The sequence below is a fragment of the Neoarius graeffei genome, chromosome 8, assembly GCF_027579695.1.
Source record: "Neoarius graeffei isolate fNeoGra1 chromosome 8, fNeoGra1.pri, whole genome shotgun sequence".
In the NCBI taxonomy this organism is placed as follows: Eukaryota; Metazoa; Chordata; class Actinopteri; order Siluriformes; family Ariidae; genus Neoarius; species Neoarius graeffei.
This window is the reverse complement of record NC_083576.1, coordinates 49,355,910-49,379,444: the sequence shown is the minus strand read 5'-3', so window position 1 is coordinate 49,379,444 and position 23,535 is coordinate 49,355,910. Positions and strand designations below refer to the sequence as shown.

Genomic DNA, 23,535 nt, shown 5'->3' with positions numbered 1-23,535 from the left:
AGGTTAAAGCAGTTTTGTGTGAGGGCCCACTGTTGCAGTCACCTGACTTTTGTCTCCCTTTTGTCTTGTAGACTGACGCATCAGACAGAGGGGCCATTTTGTCCCACATGATATGATAGAGGAGCACCCTATGCTGTACATCAGCTGCATTTCTCAGCGCTGGAGAGCAAGTACAGCACAATCGAGGAGTGCCTCACTATCAAATCGTTGGTCCTCACTCTCCAATACTACCTGCTAAGACACCCTTTCACTCTCTATTCCAACCACACTTTGCTCCAGTGTCTTCACCACATGAAGGATGCCAGTGCGCGAATCATTCACTGATATCTGGCTGGGTGTGCAGATGGTGGTGGCTGATTACCTCTACTGGGGGGGGGAGAGTCAGCTGCAGGCTGAGTAGGGCAGTGGGGGTTTGTGGCAGCGAGGGCGTAATTGAGCATCAGCTGTGGGCAGCAAGCAGTCAGGTAGAACTGGCAGGTAACACATGGTGAGTTTCACCTTTGTTTGATTACTGGCAGGTTACTTATGTTTGTCTTTTGTGCTCTTTCAGGGAGAAGCTGGTAATCAGAGAAAGAGAGCTGAGCTACCCAACTCAGTATGTGTGTGTGAAGACAGAGAAAATACAGTTGTTGAAAAGTGACCTCCAAATTAAAAATAAAGTGCACCTTGAGTTGTCAAGCTTGTCTCCGGTTACTCGTTCCCTGAGCTGTCAGTGTTACAATTGTCTATGGACTTTAATGTCATTTTAAAACACTACAATACCTTTCTTTTTAACTTTGCCTTCTTCAGATAGATGCTCATCTCTCTCACGTTGAACCCTGGGAAATAGAAATCAACTATTAAAACTAAAGTCACATAAAAACAGCAGTTACTCTGCTTGTACGCAGATGTGATCATGAAACTTACATATCACTGTTCTCACTCCACTTTGAGGAAGGAATGTCTCTATGTGGGACAGGCACTTCCTTTATCTGTTTTTTTGAGGATGTTTGGTCCAGCTGAGAAATGACTAGATGGTTCAAGTTGTCTGGGTCAGAGAGCAATGTCACAAATGCCAGTGCTATAAAGGAACAAACGTTGAACAGTAACACCAATATGTCGTTAAAATAAAAGAACATTTCTATTTAGTTAATCTCCATTTTCTCTAATTAGGGCCCGAGCCCTACTGGGCGAAGGCCCTATTGTTCTTGTAAGAGTTCACTATTATTAGGGCCCGAGCCCTATGGGCGAAGGCCCTATTGTTCTTGTAAGAGTTCACTATTATTATTCTTCCGTCTTCTTTATTTTTCTCCGCTGTTGGGCCATTTTCGGGGCGCTTGCCATGGGCGAAAACGCACGAAATTTGGCACCACTTCCGAGAATTGCCACCGCTACTCAGACCCAAAAGCCCAAACTTGGCCGGGGCTCAGGGCCTCTATAGCGCCCCCTAAGTCGTTGTGATTTTGGTCTCCCGCATTAAGGTGCCTGGTTGCCATGTAGTTCGTAGTAGTGGCATGCCATTTGGTAGGCATATGTATCTCACTAAGCCGGACAAAAATGTAATGCCAATTCATTAGCCACGCCCAACAGGAAGTGAGGTAATTTCACTTTTGTGCGAAATGCATGGCCACGAAGACGGCGCAACTCCTCCTAGACCGTTCATAGGAATGTCACCAAAATTGATAGACATCATCGACAGACATGGCTGACAAAAGTTACTAAATAGGTTTCACGTAGGATAAACCGTTCAGAAGTTATACGTCAATCAATTTTCGATGCAAAATTTTACATGCTTAAAAATTCATAACAAATCTTCTGATTGCTCAAAACTGCTCATACTTCACACGCAAAACACTCATTGGGCTTCTGACATGTTACCCAATATCTGTGATATTTCGCCACTGGGGGCGCTATTTTTGGGCAAAAAATCCAATCTTTCCTCAAATTTGGTCAAACTTCACGGCCACCCTCTTACTACCTCCCATGTCATGTATACCACATTTTGGGAATTTTCGTCCATGGGGGGCGCTGTTTCTGGCCGACGCAATTGCTCCAAAACGGGTTTTTGGTAAATAATTCCATAATGCTTTTCCTTCACACCACTACCTTGTGATAGTACGTTGCTGTTGTAGACGCTTATTTTTCCAACTCATAATCGCTCATGTACAGCATAGCGCCACCTTCTGACATGGGAAAAACCAAAAAATTTATTCTTCAAAAATCTACATCTCATCTTCTATTTACTCAATTGTCATCAAACTTCATATGCAAACTCTTCATAGCTCACCTGACATGTACGCCAAATTTTGTGCACTTTCGCCCCTGGGGGTGCTGGTTATGGCAGAAATGATATTGCAGCTTCTGATTTGTCAAACTTGGCAAGCAAACTCTTTACAAGACCCTTATTGGGGCGCTTGCCATGGTCGACAACGCACGAAATTTGGTTCCTTTTTCTTAGACTGCCACCGCTACTGAGAACCAGAAGCCCAGATCCAGGCGGGCCTCAGGGCCTCTATAGCGCCCCCTAACTCGTTGTGATTTTGGCCTCCCGCATTAAGGTGCCTGGTTGCCATGTAGTTTGTAGTAGTGGCATGCCATTTGGTACGCATATGTATCTCACTAAGCCGGACAAAAATGTAATGCCAATGCATTAGCCACGCCCAACAGGAAGTGAGGTAATTTCACTTTTGTGCGAAATGCATGGCCACGAAGACGGTGCAACTCCTCCTAGACCGTTCATAGGAATGTCACCAAAATTGATACACATCATCTTCAGACATGGCTGCCAAAAGGTACTTAATACGTTTCACGTAGCATAAACCGTTCAGAAGTTATACGTCAATAAATTTTCAATGCAAAATTTTACATGCTTAACAATTCATAACAAATCTTCTGATTGCTCAAAACTGCTCATACTTCACACGCAAATCCCTCATTGGGCTTCTGACATGTTACCCAATTTCTGTGATATTTCGCCACTGGGGGCGCTATTTTTGGGCAAAAAATCCAATCTTTCCTCTTTTCCTTCACACTACTACCTTGTGATAGTACATTGCTGTTGTAGACACTTATTTTTCCAACTCATAATCACTCATGTACAGCATAGCGCCACCTACTGACATGGGAAAAACCAAAAAATTTATTCTTGAAAACTCTATATCTCATCTTCTATTTACTCACTTGTCATCAAACTTCATACGCAAACTCTTCATAGCTCACCTGACATATACGCCAAATTTTGTGCACTTTCGCCCCTGGGGGTGCTGGTTATGGCAAAAATGATATTGCAGCTTCTGATTTGTCAAACTTGGCAAGCAAACTCTTTACAAGACCCTTATTGGGGCGCTTGCCATGGTCGACAACGCACGAGATTTGGCTCCTTTTTCTTAGACTGCCACCGCTACTGAGAACCAGAAGCCCAGATCCAGGCGGGCCTCAGGGCCTCTATAGCGCCCCCTAACGTTTTGTGATTTTTGCCTCTCGCATTAAGGTGCCTGCTTGGCATATAGTTTCTAGTTATTATTATTATTATTAGGGCCCGAGCACCGTCCAGTGCAAGACCCTATTGTTTTTGAAGGATTATTATTATTATTATTTTTATTATTAGGCCCCGAGCACCGTACAGTGCGAGACCCTATTGTTGCCATGTGTCCATTTCTGTGGTTTGTCGCCATTGTGGGAGTAATGTCTCTTGCCGAAGAAGCTGTGGAAGGTATTTCGCGGGGACGCATGCCCCCGCCCCCCTTGGCCGCTGGCGCGAGGGCCCGTCGAGGCCGCTTGCGGCTTTAATTATTCTTCTTCCGTCTTCTTCTTTATTTTTCTCCGCTGTTGGGCCATTTTCGGGGCGCTTGCCATGGGCGAAAACGCACGAAATTTGGCACCAGTTCCGAGAATTGCCACCGCTACTCAGACCCAAAAGCCCAAACTTGGCCTGGGCTCAGGGCCTCTATAGCGCCCCCTAAGTCGTTGTGATTTTGGCCTCCCGCATTACGGTGCCTGGTTGCCATATAGTTTGTAGTACTGGCATGCCATTTGGTAGGCCTATGTATCTCACTAAGCCGGACAAAAATCTAATGCCAATGCATTAGCCACGCCCAACAGGAAGTGAGGTAATTTCACTTTTGTGCGAAATGCATGGCCACGAAGACGGCGCAACTCCTCCTAGACCTTTCATAGGAATGTCACCAAAATTGATACACATCATCTACACACATGGCTGACAAAAGTTACTAAATACGTTTCACGTAGGATCAACCGTTCAGAAGTTATGCGTCAATCAATTTTCACTTCAAAATTTTACATGCTTCAAAATTCATAACAAATCTTCTAATTGCTCAAAACTGCTCATTCTTCACACGCAGATCACTCATGGGGCTTCTGACATGTTACCCAATTTCTGTCACATTTCGCCACTGGGGGCGCTATTTTTGGGCAAAAAATCCAATCTTTCCTCAAATTTGGTCAAAATTCACGGCCACCCTCTTACTACCTCCCATGTCATGTATACCACGTTTTGGAAATTTTCGTCCATGGGGGGCGCTGTTTTTGGCCGACGCAATTGCTCCAAAACGGGTTTTTGGTAAATAATTCCACAATGCTTTTCCTTCACACCACTACCTTGTGATAGTACGTTGCTGTTGTAGACACTTATTTTTCCAACTCATAATCGCTCATGTACAGCATAGCGCCACCTTCTGACATGGGAAAAACCAAAAAATTTATTCTTCAAAAATCTATATCTCATCTTCTATTTACTCAATTGTCATCAAACTTCATACGCAAACTCTTCATAGCTCACCTGACGTCTAGGCCAAATTTTGTGCACTTTCGCCCCTGGGGGTGCTGGTTATGGCAGAAATGATATTGCAGCTTCTGATTTCTCAAACTTGCCAAGCAAACTCTTTACAAGACCCTTTTTGGGGCGCTTGCCCTGGTCGACAACGCACGAAATTTGGCTCCTTTTTCTTAGACTGCCTCCGCTACTGAGAACCAGAAGCCCAGATCCAGGCGGGCCTCAGGGCCTCTATAGCGCCCCCTAACTCGTTGTGAATTTGGCCTCCCGCATTAAGGTGCCTGGTTGCCATGTAGTTTGAAGTACTGGCATGCCATTTGGTAGGCTTATGTATCTCACTAATCCGGACAAAATTGTAATGCCAATGCATTAGCCACGCCCAACAGGAAGTGAGGTAATTTCACTTTTGTGCGAAGTGCATGGCCACGAAGACGGCGCAACTCCTCCTAGACCGTTCATCGGAATGTCACCAAATTTGATAGACATCATCTACAGACATGGCTGACAAAAGTGACTAAATAGGTTTCACGTAGCATGAACCGTTCAGAAGTTATACGTCAATCAATTTTCGATGCAACATTTTACATGCTTAAAAATTCATAACAAATCTTCTACTTGCTCAAAACTGCTCATACTTCACACGCAGACCACTCATTGGGCTTCTGACATGTTACCCACTTTCCGTGCTATTTCGCCACTGGGGGCGCTATTTTTGGGCAAAAATTCCAATCTTTCCTCAAACTTGGTCAAACTACATGGCCACCCTCTTTGTACCTCCCATGTCATGTAATGTCTCTTGCCGAAGAAGCTGTGGAAGGTATTTCGCGGGGACGCATGCCCCCGCCCCCCTTGGCCGCTGGCGCGAGGGCCCGTCGAGGCCGCTTGCGGCTTTAATTTCTACTTAGTCTTACAGATACCATGTCACAAATACCAGTGCTATAAAAGAACAAACCTTGAACGTTGAGTATCATGAAAAGCGCTCTACAAATAAAATGTATTATTATTAGGGCCCGAGCCCTATGGGCGAAGGCCCTATTGTTCTTGTAAGAGTTCACTATTATTATTCTTCTTCTTCCGTCTTCTTCTTCTTCTTCTTCTTTATTTTTCTCCGCTGTTGGGCCATTTTCGGGGCGCTTGCCATGGGCGAAAACGCACGAAATTTGGCACCAGTTCCGAGAATTGCCACCGCTACTCAGAACCAGAAGCCCAAACTTGGCCGGGGCTCCGGGCCTCTATAGCGCCCCCTAAGTCGTTGTGATTTTGGCCTCAAGCTTTAAGGTGCCTGGGTGCCATGTAGTTTGTAGTAGTGGCATGCCATTTGGTATGCATATGTATCTCACTAAGCCGGACAAAAATGTAATGCCAATGCATTAGCCACGCCCAACAGGAAGTGAGGTAATTTCACTTTTGTGCGAAATGCATGGCCACGAAGACGGCACAACTCCTCCTAGACCGTTCATGGGAATGTCACCAAAATTGATACACATCATCTACAGACATGGCTGACAAAAGTTACTAAATACGTTTCACGTAGGATAAACCGTTCAGAAGTTATACGTCAATCAATTTTCGATGCAAAATTTTACATGCTTAAAAATTCATAACAAATCTTCTGATTGCTCAAAACTGCTCATACTTCACACGCAAATCACTCATTGGGCTTCTGACATGTTACCCAATTTCTGTGCTATTTCGCCACTGGGGGCGCTATTTTTGGGCAAAAATTCCAATCTTTCCTCAAATTTGGTCAAACTTCACGGCCACCCTCTTACTACCTCCCATGTCATGTATACCACATTTTGGGAATTTTCGTCCATGGGGGGCGCTGTTTTTGGCCGACGCAATTGCTCCAAGACGGGTTTTTGGTAAATAATTCCATAATGCTTTTCCTTCACACCACTACCTTGTGATAGTATGTTGCTGTTGTTGTCACTTATTTTTCCAACTCATAATCGCTCATGTACAGCATAGCGCCACCTACTGACATGGGAAAAACCAAAAAATTTATTCTTCAAAAATCTATATCTCATCTTCTATTTACTCAATTGTCATCAAACTTCATGCGCAAAGTCTTCATAGCTCACCTGACATGCACGCCAAATTTTGTGCACTTTCGCCCCTGGGGGTGCTGGTTATGGCAGAAATGATATTGCAGCTTCTGATTTGTCAAACTTGGCAAGAAAACTCTTTACAAGACCCTTATTGGGGCGCTTGCCATGGTCGACAACGCACGAAATTTGGCTCCTTTTTCTTAGACTGCCACCGCTACTGAGAACCTGAAGCCCAGATCCAAGCGGGCCTCAGGGCCTCTATAGCGCCCCCTAACTCGTTGTGATTTTGGCCTCCCGCATTAAGGTGCCTGGTTGCCATGTAGTTTGTAGTAGTGGCATGCCATTTGGTACGCATATGTATCTCACTAAGCCGGACAAAAATGTAATGCCAATGCATTAGCCACGCCCAACAGGAAGTGAGGTAATTTCACTTTTGTGCGAAATGCATGGCCACGAAGACGGCGCAACTCCTCCTAGACCGTTCATAGGAATGTCACCAAAATTGATACACATCATCTACAGACATGGCTGACAAAAGTTACTAAATACGTTTCACGTAGCATTAACCGTTCCGAAGTTATACGTCAATCAATTTTCAATGCAAACTTTTACATGCTTAACAATTCATTACAAATCTTCTAATTGCTCAAAACTGCTCATACTTCACACACAAATCACTCATTGGGCTTCTGACAAGTTACCAAATTTCTGTGATATTTCGCCACTGGGGGCGCTATTTTTGGGCAAAAAATCCAATCTTTCCTCTTTTCCTTCACACCACTACCTTGTGATAGTACGTTGCTGTTATAGACACTTATTTTTCCATCTCACAATCGCTCATGTACAGCATAGCGCCACCTACTGACATGGGAAAAACCAAAATATTTATTCTTCAAAAATCTATATGTCATCTTCTATTTACTCAATTGTCATCAAACTTCATACGCAAACTCTTCATAGCTCACCTGACATATACGCCAAATTTTGTGCACTTTCGCCACTGGGGGCGCTATTTTTGGGCAAAAAATCCAATCTTTCTTCAAATTTGGTCAAACTTCACGGCCACCCTCTTCCTACCTCCCATGTCATGTATACCACATTTTGGGAATTTTCGTCCAGGGGGGGCGCTGTTTTTGGCCGACGCAATTGCTCCAAAACGGGTTTTTGGTAGATACTTCCATAATGCTTTTCCTTCCCAACACTACCTTGTGAAAGTACGTTGCTGTTGTAGACACTTATTTTTCCAACTCATAATCGCTCATGTACAGCATAGCGCCACCTACTGTCATGGGGACAACCAGAAAATTTATTCTTCAAAAATCTATATCTCATCTTCTATTTACTCAATTGTCATCAAACTTCATACGCAAACTCTTCATAGCTCACCTGACATATACGCCAAATTTTGTGCACTTTCGCCCCTGGGGGTGCTGGTTATGGCAAAAATGATATTGCAGCTTCTGATTTGTCAAACTTGGCAAGCAAACTCTTTACAAGACCTTTATTGGGGCGCTTGCCATGGTCGACAACGCACGAAATTTGGCTCCTTTTTCTTAGACTGCCACCGGTACTGAGAACCAGAAGCCCAGATCCAGGCAGTCCTCAGGGCCTCTATAGCGCCCCCCGCGCACCGTTCAGTGCGAGACCCTATTGTTGCCATGTGTCCATTTCTGTGGTTTGTCGCCATTGTGGGAGTAATGTCTCTTGCCGAAGAAGCTGTGGAAGGTATTTCACAGGGACGCATGCCCCCGTCCACCTTGGCCGCTGGCGCGAGGGCCCGTCGAGGCCGCTTGCGGCTTTAATTATTATTATTATTATTGAACAGTAACACCATGTCATTAAAATAAAAGAACACTTCTATTTAGTTAATCTCTATTTTCTCTCATTTCTATTTAGGCGCTGTTTACACATACCCGGGTATTTTTAAAAACGCATATTTTCTAAACTCCGTTTTCCAAAATAACTTCGTGCACACAGCTGCGATTTTTAAAAAAATTACGTTTATATTGATCCGCATAAATATGCTGTCAAGAGCTGTTAAACTACGCCAGAGTGTGCAGGCAACTTTTTTGACGACATCAACAGAAGCGCGCATGTGAGTACACTCACCCTGTATGTACGGACGTACCAACTCTGCGAGTGACAGGAGTGAGGATCGCGACATTCTGAAATTTTCCTGCCATTCCTCCGGGATGACAACGCCATTCTCGAAATTCTCCCACCAGATAGCAGTCCGTCCAGGTCGAACCCAAAATCGCCGACGCTGGCGGTGGTACGGTCGGGCTCTTTTGGTCACCAGAAGCTCCGCAATTGCTGCCCTCCGAGCCCTAATGCGTCTCTGCTGGTCAGTGAGCTTTATGAGCTTTATTCTCAAAAGTAAACAGGTGAATATAGCTCTTAATAACAGAAATGCTGCTACTCTGAGTGTTTCCATGCTTGTCATATGTACAATGGTCGCTCTTTTGTGGCGCGAAGATTGCCTAAAACTCCGTTTTGGTCTCTTTACACACAAACGCAAAACGGAGTTTTCAAAAAATCTCCACTTTTGCCGGGGTTTTTAGAAAGAATCGTTTTCAGAGGAAAAAACTCAGTTTGTGTATAAACGAAAGGCACAAACGAAGACAAAGGTCTGCGTTTTTAAAAATACCTGGGTATGTGTAAACGGCGCCTTAGTCTTACAGATACCATTAGTTATAATCACTATTTTAGTTTCTTACTAGTAACATTTAAGTGTCTTAAATAAGCCTCCAAAGAAATGATTCTGAATTTGAAGTAAACTAAATATTTTGTTATTTCACATTATTTTAATGTCTAAGTTAATGTCTGATGATATTTTTTTACTTATTGCCTTGTTTTGACCCATCTTATGATTTTAACTTAATATTAAACACGCTACAATCTCTTGCTTCAACTAATTAACTCCATATTAGCTTGTAATTTTTATTTTTCCCAGTTAGTAACTAAGCCATGTGTTGCTTTAGTGGAATTCAGCTGACACATATTATGTCTAAATTATTGTTAAGTCACTTAAATGTGTTCAGCTATGTTCATGTTTTTTTTTACTCCTAACACTTACATTGATAGAATTCTGTAATTGTCATAAAGGTTATTTTAACCATTTGAATCTGACATACATATTAATACAATATGTAATAACACAAAAATTGTTGACTGTCCACTATATTAACAAAGAACCATCGGAACATTAATTGAACCTAAAGAGTTTGTTACATCAAGACCAAAACGTTTAAATAGCTGAATCCTGATGGCTTAAAATCTAAGCAGTGGATAGTATTCATAGATATTATTTCAATTAGCATGTATTACTTCTCATTATAATTCAAATTATTTGCTTCCGGCATCGACAAATAATTAATTGCTTGCTCACCACTAACAAATCATGATATTTTGTTCAAACTCGTCCAATAATTGCTTATTATTGTGTGAGACTATAGAGCCAAAATAAATATATTGTTTCATTGTCCAACTGATCATAAATTGCACCGAATATATGTATTATGTATGGCAGAAAAAAAAACCCTGAAATGAACTGCAGTAAAAGGAGCACTGTATCCTAATTCTTACAGATTATTTTTAAATATAGGTGAACACTTCCACTAAAGTACTAGCAAAGTACGTGAAAGCATGCTGGCAATTGTTCATCTTAGAGATAGTATCAAATTATACATACTATACTGCTATATATGTTATGTGGAATGTTCCTGACCAAGGAAGTGTTGGAATGCACACTAACCTTTCATAGTCAGAATTTCTTGTAGGGCACAGTCGTAGATATTTGGTTCCCAGAGGTGTTTAGGGAAAAGGTTGTGTATGAGAGTCTTACAGACTCCCCTAATAACAGCAATCTCTTCAGCCTTAGAACCAAATGCTGGGGACCTGGGCAAGATAATAACAGTCATAAACACAAACTACATCTAAATATACAGATACATTTCTAAGTAGTAATTCTGTTTGAATTGTTTGCACCAATGATGATACATTTTAGGCCAAGTTTACATTAGACCGTATCTGTCTCGTTTTCTTCGCGGATGCACTGTCCGTTTACATTAAACCGCCTGGAAACGCTGGGAAATGGGAATCCGCCAGGGTCCACGTATTCAATCCAGATCGTGTCAGCTCCGGTGCTGTGTAAACATTTAGAATACGCGGATACGCTGTGCTGAGCTCTAGCTGGTGTCGTCATTGGACAACATCACTGTGACATCCACCTTCCTGATTCGCTGGCGTTGGTCATGTGACGCGACTGCTGAAAAACGGCGCGGACTTCCGCCTTGTATCACCTTTCATTAAAGAGTATAAAAGTATGAAAATACTGCAAATACTGATGCAAATACTGCCCATTGTGTAGTTATGATTGTCTTTAGGCTTGCCATCCTTCCACTTGCAAGTGGTAAGTGATATGCGCTGGGATCACACACACAGCGGCTCAGTCCCGAATCACAGCTTGTGCACTACACTCGCGCGCTCTGTGAGCTGCGCGAGGCCGGAGTGCGCACCCTCCAGAGGGCACTTGCTGTTCAGGGCGGAGTGATTTGGAGCGCAGGATGCCTGCGTATCCGGGCGTATCCGTGTATTGGTGTTGCTGTGTGCACGCGAATCGTGTATTGGTGTTGCTGTGTGCACACTAATCATTTTAAAAATGTTAATCTGATGATCCGCTGATACGGTCTAATGTAAACATGGGCTTAGAGTGTGACGGCAGCCTAAGAGAACCTCTGCCTAAACAGTACGTCACTCCTCACATGACCACTTCAATGGTGCTGAAGAAACAGCACTATTTCAGTACAACTGCTTTGGACCATTGAGAACAATGTGGCCACGGAGCAGAGCAGGCTAATCACACATGGCTGGAGGACCTTTAAGTGGCGCTCACAAACACAATTAGTTCAGCTCCATCAGAGGATGTTAACTGACATCCTCCCTCCTTCTCTTCCTAGGCCACTACGCTGATATCAAGGATGACAAAGACAACCGCAAATGAGTGGACAAGAACTCTCCCAGACAGTCTCTCCCACTCCCACCTGTAAATATAGAGTGACAGTGACTGGATCTGTGCAGCACATGGCCCACCTGCAGTCAAACGCCCAGCCGGCTCCTGAAACCAGTGCCTTCAGCACCTGCATCACCAGATACTCTCTGCATGTTATCTCTCTCCTCCACATGCTCTTTTCCCACACTTCCACACTCTTTTAAAAAAATCAAGCACACTTTGTTTTCCACTACGCCTCACTCAGGTATCTGTGTTTTCCCACTGTAGCCGTGGGTGACTATAGTGGAGGAAAATTCGGGCACAAACACTACACCTCCACCCACCCTCCATATGGAACCCCTTCTGCAGCACCTCCTAGAGACCAGCATCCAGCAGGTAATGTAGGAGCTGGCCTGGGACCTTCAACTTGCCATCCAAGATCTGATGCAACAATGAGCTAGAGCCTCTCCTCTCCCCAGCCACCTTCTAGTCAAGACGCCCTCCCGTCTGTTCCCCAAGTTAACCCCAACCAACAATGTATGTGCCTATCTCTACACATTTGAGCAGACCACCATACGGGAAGGTTACTAACACTAACACTAACTGCTTCTTGCAGAAAACAAAAAATACCATGCGTACAAAAATGACAAGTGATGCGCTAATGATGTGCTAATGCACACCTTGTAATTTGTGCTACATTTTGAGTCACAGGGGAAAACTATACAGATCCATGCTTACCCTTCTGACTGTTTTGTATTTTGAAAGTGCTGGGTGAAGATCTGAATGCAGCCAAGTGCAGTAATTGAGAGATCCATGTTCTTGGCCTTGCAAATGATCTCATCCACAACAAAGTTGAATTCAGTGAGTAATGCTGTATATAGGGGCTGACTCTCTCCATGTTCTGGGTCAGTGCTCCATGGCAAGACCAGATGAGTGTAAGCACACTTAAATACTGCAAGATACACATAGCCATAATTTTTTTTTTTAAGTTTACCTTACTGAACAACTGTAATTATACTGTACGTTATATTGTAACTGTGTATCATAAGATTTAAATGTTTATAATGGATTATTTTTGATGAGTGGCCAAAGCATCTTCCAAATGTCAAAATGGTAATAAGTGACTCTGTCTATGACTCATAAGAGAATCAACAACTTTGGACATTTTTCAGAAGAAAAAAATGAAAGTTATAACTTACAGTGCTGAAGTGACCTCTGGATATTTGGGTACTGTGACTGGCAAGATTCTTTTTGTACAGTCCGGACTGTTATATCTGGCTCATCACTGCCAACTCTAGGGTGAGTCTCACTTTCTTGCTATAACAAGATTAATTATAACATTTATTACAACCTATACAGGTTGTAGATGTAGATTGGCAATTCAACAGTCTTTTATTCAACTGAGTCCTGAAGTTAAACTTGAGGTAAAAGTAATCAATCCTCACGTCATTAAACTGACTCAGGAAAATGTAGGATATATTTAACAGTAATTCCACGAAATCGAGTCATAAATGAGCTGACAGCCGATGAGACACGTAGCGCTGAGTTGGCTATAAGCCGTGTGTGGAATAACTGTTTTATCCTGTCCACATTCACTGGATTTTGAAAAACAGAGCATTTTTATTTTTTGCAAATTCGATAAATAACTAGAAAAGCACTCGGAGAGCGCAGACCTCCGCCAAGCAGCTCATCTCGCAATGATAAAGAATCCTTTAAAAAAATCCTGGATCCAGAAGATGATCCGGATCACCGCCAAAATTTAATGGATTGTTACTTGTGCCCAGTCACACCTCTGGAAAAAATTTCAGAGCAATCCGTTCATAACTTTTTCCGTAATGTTGCTAACAGACAAACCAACAAACAAACAAACCAACGCTACTGAAAACAACCTCCTTGGCGGAGGTAAAAACTTTATACAAAACATCCGACAAAATTAATTCCGCTTAGAATGTAAACAAACTGGCAAAAATGACAGTAGCAATTTGTGAAAAATGCTATAATAATAATTCTTGACAAATAAAAAAGATACGTTCTTACCATCAAATACTTTTATTCCATATTTTGTTGCTTTTTTTTAATCCGAAGGAATCACCACCTTATCGTGGTGAGGCAGTTTGTGCGTCCCTATGACCCCTAGAGCTATGTTGGCTAGAGTCTTGAACTCCTGGTAGGCCCACCCATGCCGAACAGGTTGAAAGGTAGGGACCTGATGAAGAGTGATCCCTTGGTCCTCCAGGTTGGGGGTTGAGCATAGGGCTGACAACGCTACCCCATAAAAAGCACTTGTTACAGAAACTAGAAACGCTTATGTTAGTACAACCCAAACTGGAAGTGCTGCTAATGAAACTGTGATGATGTCCATGGGTCAAAGTCGAAAGGAACCTCATAGACCGATGGGCTCTATAATAGCACCCAAAAAGCAGACCATTATTGGATGCTGGAACCTTAGATCAATGGTGGAGATAACAAAGACAGCCCAAGTAGCCCAAGAAATGAGAGGAAATGGAATCGAAATATTAGGAATAAGCGAGACCAGATGGAAGGGGCTGGGAGAAGTGAGGCTGCAGAGTGGTGAAACAGTGATATATGTAGGCAATGACGAGGTACACCAGGGAGGAGTTGCGATAATGATGAGTGCAATGGCAAAGAGAACAATATCAGAATGGTTACCAGTTAGCAGAAGAATACTTAAAGCACGGTTTTATTCAAGATACAAAAAACTGATGATAATACAGGCTTATGCTCCGACTAATGATGCAGTAGATGATGACAAAGACAAATTTTACAATCAATTACAGGACACATTAACAGGATGCAACAAGTATGGCATGATAGTGGTGATGGGAGATCAGAATGCAAAATTGGAGTCAACAATACAAACAGGGAAGAAGTGATGGGGAAGCATGGAGCAGGAATCATGAATGACAATGGAGAGCAATTATGTGATTTCTGTAGTATAAACTGGCTAGATATAAGTGGAACACTATTTCCCCACAAGGAGATACACAAGTTGGCATGGAGCTCTCCAGACGGGAGGACGATAAATCAGATCAATCACATCCTTGTAAACAGCAGCATGAGAACATCAGTATAAGACACAAGAGTTATGAGGGGAGCGGATGTATTTACACTACGTTCAGACTGCAACCTGAAACGACCCATATCTGATTTGTTGTGAAATCCGATTTTTTTGTTAGGCCGTTCACATTACCAATTATATGAGACTTGTATGCGATCTCCAATATGAACGGAAAACGACCCAAAAGTGTCCCGCATGCGCAAATTGACACGTAATAAGCACATCTACGTAATACGTAAACAAAAAAAAAGCGCACTCTTCAAGTTTGCAAGTAAAGCATGGAGATGAGACGAGACCTGGCGATGTGGTTTTTGTGGCGGCGGCGGAACTCACACAATAATCTGATTAATGTGGGCAGCAGACTAATGAGACCGAAGGTGTCAAATTACTGGAAATTTCCAGAACAATCTTATAATCTTGTAATACAGGATGGTTTAAGTTATAAATCAGTTATAGAAACTGTTTTATTTAATCAGGCTAACAGATCAACATCCAGGTCCCTACCAAATCCACCATTAGCTTGATCAATTCTATAAAAGTCTATTTAAATTCTGAAAACTGTACAAATGTTGTTGTTTTCCACCAAAGAGGCGGGATTAGCCAACGCAGAATAGTGACGTTTGTCTCTTGTTGATGACGTGTAGGTCGCATGAATGCGACCTGTCCGGTCAGACTGCAGTCATATGTGAAAATAACGGATATGCATCGGAATTAGGACCACATATCCAAGCGGCCTGGGTCGCATGTGAAAAAAATCGGATCTGTGTCGTTCAGATTGTCAATAACAAATCGGATACAGGTCGCATATGGGCAAAAAAATCGGATATGGGTCGTTTCAGGGTGCAGTCTGAACGTAGTCATAGTGACCACTACCTCGTAAGAACTAGAATAAGACTGAAACTGACAGGGATAGAAAGAGAAAGAATGAAGGAAGAATGAGGAAGGAAGAATAAAGTTTGATGTACAAAAATTGCAGACTGAAGACATCAAGAAGAAATTAGATGATGAGGTGAGGAGTAGGTTACAAGCATTAGGAAGTGAAGAAGACCCAGAGAAGGAACATGATAGCTTCCTTGAGGTTTATATAGAGGCAACAAAGAAAATATTGGGGAAATCAAAAAGACAAAGCAAACCATGGATAAGGAAGAAGATTAATGAGAGGAAGGAGGCCAAGTTGAAGATGGAAAATACAAGATCATTACGATTGAAAGAAAATAGAAAAGAGCAGTACAAGGCAAAAGATAAGGAGGTAAAAAGAGTGCAAAGGAGGATAAGAGGAAGTGGCTGCAGGAGAAAGTTGAGATGGCTGAAAAGACAGCGGAAGGCAGTAGAAGCAAAGAGCTACATGACATTACTAAATCGATAGTTGGTTTAAGGAAAAGACAAGCAATAGGTGTAAAGGATAAACAAGGGGTTATGAGGACAGGAACGCAAGAAAGAATCCAGAGATGGATAGAGTGAGCACTTTAATGAAATTTTAAAGAGAGAGGAACCATCATGCCCAGTGAAGGAGGAAAAGTCAGTTAGGAGTGAGGAGATTGAGGAGATAGATCTAGGAAGTTGGAAAGTATAGGAGGTAATGAACACACTGAAGAGAACTAAGAATGGGAAAGCTGCGGGATCAAACAAAGTAGGTCCAGAACTATTGAAAGCTGATATGGAACTGACTGCAACTAAACTAGCAATACTATATAACAGAATTTTGATTATGGAAAGGTGGCCAAAAGTATGGAAGAAAGCTCTTATAGTTAAAATATGCAAGAAAGGAAGCTTGTGTGATTGTCATAACTGGAGAGGGGTGACTCTACTTCCAATCATAAGTAAAGTATTTTGCAGAATGTTAATAGAGTGTATCAAGTCAGGTGTAGACAAAAAACTCAGAAAGGAACAAGCTGATTTTAGACCCAAAAGAAGCACAGTTGAACAGATTTTCATAATGAGAAACATTTTAGAGCAGGCAAATGAATGGAGGACTGCTATGTACATACACTTCATCAACTTCGAAAAAGCATTCGATTCTGTAACACAGAGAAAGTTTATGGAACATCATGGTGAGTTATGGAATACCAAGTAAGATTGTGAGAGTTTTAAAAGGAATCTACGAGGGTTTTGAATGTGCAGTGATCGATGGGGGTGAGATATCTGATTGGTTCAAGATCAACACTGGAGTTAAGCAGGGATGTGTTATGTCTGGATTCTTACAACCCCGATTCCAAAAAAGTTGGGACAAAGTACAAATTGTAAATAAAAACGGAATGCAATAATTTACAAATCTCAAAAACTGATATTGTATTCACAATAGAACATAGACTTGTCTCGTCTTCTTCCGCTTATCCGGAGCCGGGTCGCGGAGGCAGCAGTCTGAGCATGGAAACCCAAACTTCCCTCTCCCCAGACACTTCGGCCAGCTCCTCGGGAAGAACACCGAGGCGTTCCCAGGCCAGCCGAGAGACATAGTCCCTCCAGCATGTCCTGGGTCTTCCCCGGGGCCTCCTCCCGGGGGGACATGCCTGGAACACCTCCCCGGGGAGGCATCCAGGAGGCATCCGAAAGAGATGCCCGAGCCACCTCAGCTGATTCCTCTTGATGTGGAGGAACAGCGGCTCTACTCCGAGCTCCTCCCGAGTGACTGTGCTTCTCACCCTATCTCTAAGGGAGCACCCAGCCACCCTGCGAAGGAAACTCATTTCGGCCGCTTGTATCTTGTATCTTGTTCTTTCGGTCATTACACAAAACTCATGACCGTAGGTGAGAATCGGAACATAGATCAACCGGTAAATCGAGAGCTTCACTTTTTGGCTCAGCTCCTTCTTCACCACGACGGACCGGTAAAGCGACCGCATCACTGCGGAGGCCGCACCGATCTGCCTGTCAATCTCACGCTCTATCCTTCCCTCACTTGTGAACAAGATCCCAAGATACTTAAACTCCTCCACTTGAGGCAGGACTTCTCCACCAACCTGGAGAGGGCAAGCCATCCTTTTCCGGTCGAGAACCATGGCCTCGGACTTGGAGGTGCCGATTCTCATCCCAGCCGCTTCACACTAGACTGCAAACCGCCCCAGTGCATGCTGAAGGTCCTGGTTTGAAGAAGCCAACAGGACAACATCATCTGCAAAAAGCAGAGATGAAATCCTGTGGTTCCCAAACAGGATTCCTTCCGGACCCTGGCTGCGCCTAGAAATTCTGTCCATAAAAATTATGAACAGAACCAGTGACAAAGGGCAGCCCTGCCGGAGTCCAACATGCACTGGGAACAGGTCTGACTTACTGCCGGCAATGCGAACCAGACTCCTGCTCCGTTCGTACAAGGACCGGACAGCCCTTAGCAAAGAGCCCCGAACCCCATACTCCCGAAGCACCCCCCACAGAATACCACGAGGGACACGGTCAAATGCCTTCTCCAGATCCACAAAGCACATGTGGACTGGTTGGGTAAACTCCCATGAACCCTCGAGCACCCTATGAAGGGTATAGAGCCGGTCCAGTGTTCCGTGACCAGGACGAAAACCGCATTGTTCCTCCTGGATCCGAGGTTCGACTATCGGCCGAATTCTCCTCTCCAGTACCCTGGAGTAAACCTTCCCTGGGAGGCTGAGAAGTGTGATTGGAGCACACTCTCCGGTCCCCTTTCTTAAAAAGAGGGACCACCACCCCAGTCTGCCACTCCAGAGGCACTGTCCCCGACCGCCATGCGATGTTGCAGAGGCGTGTCAGCCAAGACAGCCCCACAACATCCAGAGACTTGAGATACTCGGGGCGGATCTCATCCACCCCCGGTGCCTTGCCACCGAGGAGCTTGCTAACCACCTCAGTGACCTCGGCTTGGGTAATGGATGAGTCCACCTCTGAGTCATCAGACTCCGCTTCCTCAATGGAAGACATGATGGTGGGATTGAAGAGATCCTCGAAGTATTCCTTCCATCGCCCGACAATGTCCCCAGTTGAGGTCAACAGCTCCCCACCCGCACTGTAAACAGTGTTGGCAGAGTACTGCTTCCCCCTCCTGAGGCGCCGGATGGTTTGTCAGAATTTCTTCGAGGCCGACCGATAGTCCTCCTCCATGGCCTTACCGAACTCCTCCCAGTTCCGAGTTTTTGCCTCCGCAACTGCCCGAGCTGCGGCACGCCTGGCCTGCCGATACCTGTCAGCTGCCTCAGGAGTCCCGGAGGCCAACATGGCCCGATAGGACTCCTTCAGCTTGACAGCATCCCTTACTTCCGGTGTCCACCACCGGGTTCAGGGATTGCCGCCACGACAGGCACCGGAGACCTTGTGGCCACAGCTCCGAACAGCCACGTCGACAATGGAGGCAAAGAACATGGTTCACTCAGACTCAATGTCCCCCGCCTCCCTCGGAAGCTGGGAGAAGCTCTCCCGGAGGTGGGAGTTAAAGACCTCCCTGACAGAGTGCTCGGCCAGATGTTCCCAGCAGACCCTCATCATACGTTTGGGCCTGCCAGGTCTGTCCAGCTTCCTCCTCCGCCAGCGGATCCAACTCACCACCAGGTGGTGATCAGTTGACAGCTCAGTCCCTCTCTTCACCCGAGTGTCCAAGACATAGGGCCGGAGATCAGATGAAACGACTACAAAGTCGATCATCGACCTACGACCTAAGGTGTCCTGGTGCCACGTGCACTCATGGACACCCCTATGCTCGAACATGGTGTTCGTTATGGACAAACCGTGACTAGCACAGAAGTCCAATAACAAAACACCACTCGGGTTCAGATCGGGGAGGCCGTTCCTCCCAATCACGCCCCTCCAGGTGTCACTGTCATCGCCCACGTGAGCGTTGAAGTCCCCCAGTAGAACAATGGAGTCCCCAGTCTGAGCACCTCTCAGTACCTCTCCCAGGGACTCCAAGAAGGCCGGATACTCTATACTGCTATTCAGCCCATAGGCACAAACAACAGCAAGAGCCCTCTCCCCGATCCAAAGGCACAGAGAGGCGACCCTCTCATTCACTGGGGTAAACTCCAACACATGGCGGCTGAGCTGGGGAGCTACAAGCAAGCCCAAACCAGCCCGCCGCAGCTCACCATGGGTGACTCCAGAGAAGTGGAGAGTCCAGCCCCTCTCGAGGAGCTGGGTTCCGGAGCCCAAGCTGTGCGTGGAGGTGAGCCCGACTATCTCTAGCCAGTACCTCTCAACCTCCCGCACAAGCTCAGGCTATTTCCCCCCCAGCGAAGTGACATTCCATGTCCCAACAGCTAGCTGCTGCGTTCGGGGATCAGGTCGTCGAGGCCCCTGCCTTCGACTGCCACCCAATCCACACTGCACCAGCCCCCTACGGCTACCTCTGTGGGTGGTGAACCCACAGGAGGTCGGGCCCACGTCACCGCTTCGGGCTGAGCCCAGCCGGGCCCCATGGGCAAAGGCCTGGCCACCAAGCACTTGCATACGAGCCCCAACCCCGGGCCTGGCTCCAGGGTGGGGCCCCGGCTGCGCCATACCGGGCGGCATCACGGTCCTTGATTGATTGTTATCCATAAGGGGTTTTGGTGAACTGCTCTTGGTCTGGCCTGTCACCTAGGACCTGTCTACCTTGGGAGACCCTAACAGGGGCGTAATGCCCCCGCCAACATAGCTCCTAGGATCATTCAAGCACACAAACCCCTTCACCACAATAAGGTGGCAGTTCTAGGAGGGGAGAAAGTTCTCAACTTTATATATTCAAGACAAATACATTCATCACTATGACGACTGCTAGTAATTTTCTCTTCATCACGGATGTATTATGTTCGTCAGTGATGAGCGCCAGCAGGAACCCTGTCTCACTGATCAATAGCCAAAGTCCGTCAATGATCTGGCAGAAATCAGTGAGCTCTACAGTATATAAAATCTGGAGAGCTCATAGGCTTGTTAAAGTGAAGCCATCTGGCCACCATATTTAGCTTATGTTTTAAACCATCGCATCCGATCAAATTTGCCCCAAGAAAAGTATCTCCTGGCTTTCCCCCCCTTCATTACCTCCTCTTATTTTCTTACCTTTACCCACATTCCTTACATATCTTTATAGTGCTCCCCTTCACTTTTTTTTCCTCTTCTAGTTCCGTCTCTGATCATTTTTTTTTAAATGGCTTTTTTACTAATGTAATTATTTTTAGGGAGATTATTTCAGTTTTTCTCTTATACACTATCTTTTTTGTATATTTCTTCTTTTTATTTATCAACACAGGCTGTACAATACTTCCTTTCTATTTAGGACAGTTGTTGAAACAGGACTATTTTCTCAAGTTATTTGCCATTTTCACTTCATTCTCGCATGTCTTAACAGTATTTATTGGTCACGTAATTCACAGTCATTTTAGACACAAACAAGGATAAGACACCAATCCTCCATGTGTCCAGTTCTAGACCACATCCAGGTGCAAACAACACAGATGAGGAAGACATGCTTCTCATCAGAAGATATGATCTTGAAGACCGCAATCCAAGTGTAGATGATCATGACTACATGGATGTCCCCAATTTCATAGAGCTGTCTCCTATGATTGATGCAGCCATTGGATACATCGCAGGCTTTGTAGTTCAGATGGCAAAATGACAAATCATCTGCCCTAAACGTGAAGAAGGATTGACGTCCGACATTATGGATGCCGGTGGTGGCCTCTTGAAGAAGAAAAGTCGAGGGGGACTTGTCAAGCCATCAAATGATGTAGTCAAGGTGTGCCAGATGGCTGAGCGATGCATTTAAAGACTTCTCCGTTCTGTGGACAATGCTCTTCCTCAGTCAGTAGGCATCATGTCTGCTTTATCCACCAGAGTGTTGCATGACATTGGATTCCAGCTAATATTCATGTAGCTTGCTGGCCACATGTTGGACTGTCCACCTGACCACAACCGTGTCTTCTTTCTCATCAAATGCATTGCTGCATGCTATATCAAGATTCGGATGCACCATCTTGCCAAACACTTCAATGAGAAGATGACTGGACCCACACTCTGCAAGCAGTTCATAACACTCATCTTGCATAGCCATGAATAATTTCATTTTCCAATGCATACATCATTAATAATTCTGATAAAAGTTGCATTTGTTTGTCACATTGTTTGCCAAGTTGCATTTGTTTACCACATTAAAGGTTACCCCATTTGCACCGTGTGGTCTTTAAAAGAAAACTCATCAAAATTGAATTGTGTCTAAAATGACAGTGAATTATGTGACCAATAAATACTGTTAAGACGTGAGAATGAAGTGAAAATGGTGAATAACATGAGAAAATAATCCTGTTTCAACAACTGTCCTAAACAGAAAGTAAGTATTGTACAGCCTTTGTGTTGGTATTATAATAATAATTATTATTATGGCGGCACGGTGGTGTAGTGGTTAGCACTGTCGCCTCACAGCAAGTAGGTCTGGGTTCGAGCCCCGTGGCCGGCGAGGGCCTTTCTGAGCAGAGTTTGCATGTTGTCCACGTGGGTTTCCTCCGGGTGCTCCGGTTTCCCCCAAAGACATGCAGGTTAGGTTAACTGGTGACTCTAAATTGACCGTAGGTGTGAGTGTGAATGGTTGTCTGTGTCTATGTGTCAGCCCTGTGATGACCTGGCGACTTGTCCAGGGTGTACCCTGCCTTTCGCCCGTAGTCAGCTGGGATAGGCTCCAGCTTGCCTGCGACCCTGTAGAACAGGATAAAGCGGCGAGAGAGAATGAGATGAGATGATTATTATTATTATTATAAGTGTTGCCAGGCAAAACAAACCTCGCCCGGTAGCACTTATGATTAATATGAAGGAAGATATTGCAAAAAAAAATAGGTACCCTATGGGTACATGTGGCTACTGCTTATAATCAGAATCAGAATTACTTTATTAATCCCCAGAGGGAAATTCAAATTTGCTACCAAGCTCCTGAATCAAAGAAGTAAAAAGGTCTAAAAATAGAAGATAAAATCATCTGAAAAAAGAATAAATAAAAATAAATTTAAATAAGTTCAATAACTTAAGTAAAAGCAAAATGAAGTGATTTTATATACAGTGATTCCTATATACGTATATTGCATCTGAGTTAAGGATACAGTATACGTGGTAAGACAGTGTACCACAGTTATACAGTGGCATTGTACAGCTTGACAGCAACAGGTAGGAATGATTTCCTGTGTCTCTCAGTTGTGCAGCGTGGAAGAATCAGTTGTTTACTGAATGTGCTCCTGGCTGGTCAGCTCCTCATGTAGAGGGTGGGAAGGACAGTCTAAGATTGTTTTTATTTTGGACAGTGTCCTCTTCTCCAACACCACTGTCAGAGAGTCCAGCTCCACGCCTACAACATGGCCGGCCTTCCTGATGATCTTATTGAGTCTGTTAGTGTCCTTCACCTTCAAGCCGACGCCCCAGCAGACGCCAGCGTACAGGATGGCACTGGCCACCACAGACTCATAGAACATCCGCAGCATCGTTCGGCAGATGCTGAAGAACCTCAGCCGTCTCAGAAAATAGAGACGGCTCTGTCTCTCTTTGTATACAGTGTCCATGTTTTTGTACCAGTCCAGTTTATTATCCAAGTACACCCCCAGGTACTTCTATTCCTCCACCACGTCCACACTGACCCCTTGGATATAAATAAAATTGTTTTCTGATACCATGTCCATACAGTAAATATCGCATAAAAGACATGCAGGTAAGGTTAACTGGTGACTCTAAA

The 23,535-nt window shown here is 44.4% G+C and overlaps 1 protein-coding gene across 4 annotated transcripts in view; it reads right to left on the bottom strand.

Moving 5' to 3' along the window:
• The window catches only part of si:rp71-46j2.7 (uncharacterized), an 89,700-nt gene that overhangs the window by 36,068 nt on the left and 30,097 nt on the right, over window positions 1–23,535 (bottom strand). For all 4 annotated transcript variants that reach the window (XM_060927757.1, XM_060927755.1, XM_060927758.1 and 1 more), the window contains exons 2-6: window positions 13,012–13,129; window positions 12,551–12,764; window positions 10,577–10,719; window positions 907–1,060; window positions 763–818 (exon numbers count right to left, since the gene is read on the bottom strand). In XM_060927757.1, coding sequence (XP_060783740.1) covers window positions 763–818; window positions 907–1,060; window positions 10,577–10,719; window positions 12,551–12,764; window positions 13,012–13,129 — 685 coding nt within the window. The remainder of the gene's footprint in view (window positions 1–762; window positions 819–906; window positions 1,061–10,576; window positions 10,720–12,550; window positions 12,765–13,011; window positions 13,130–23,535) is intronic.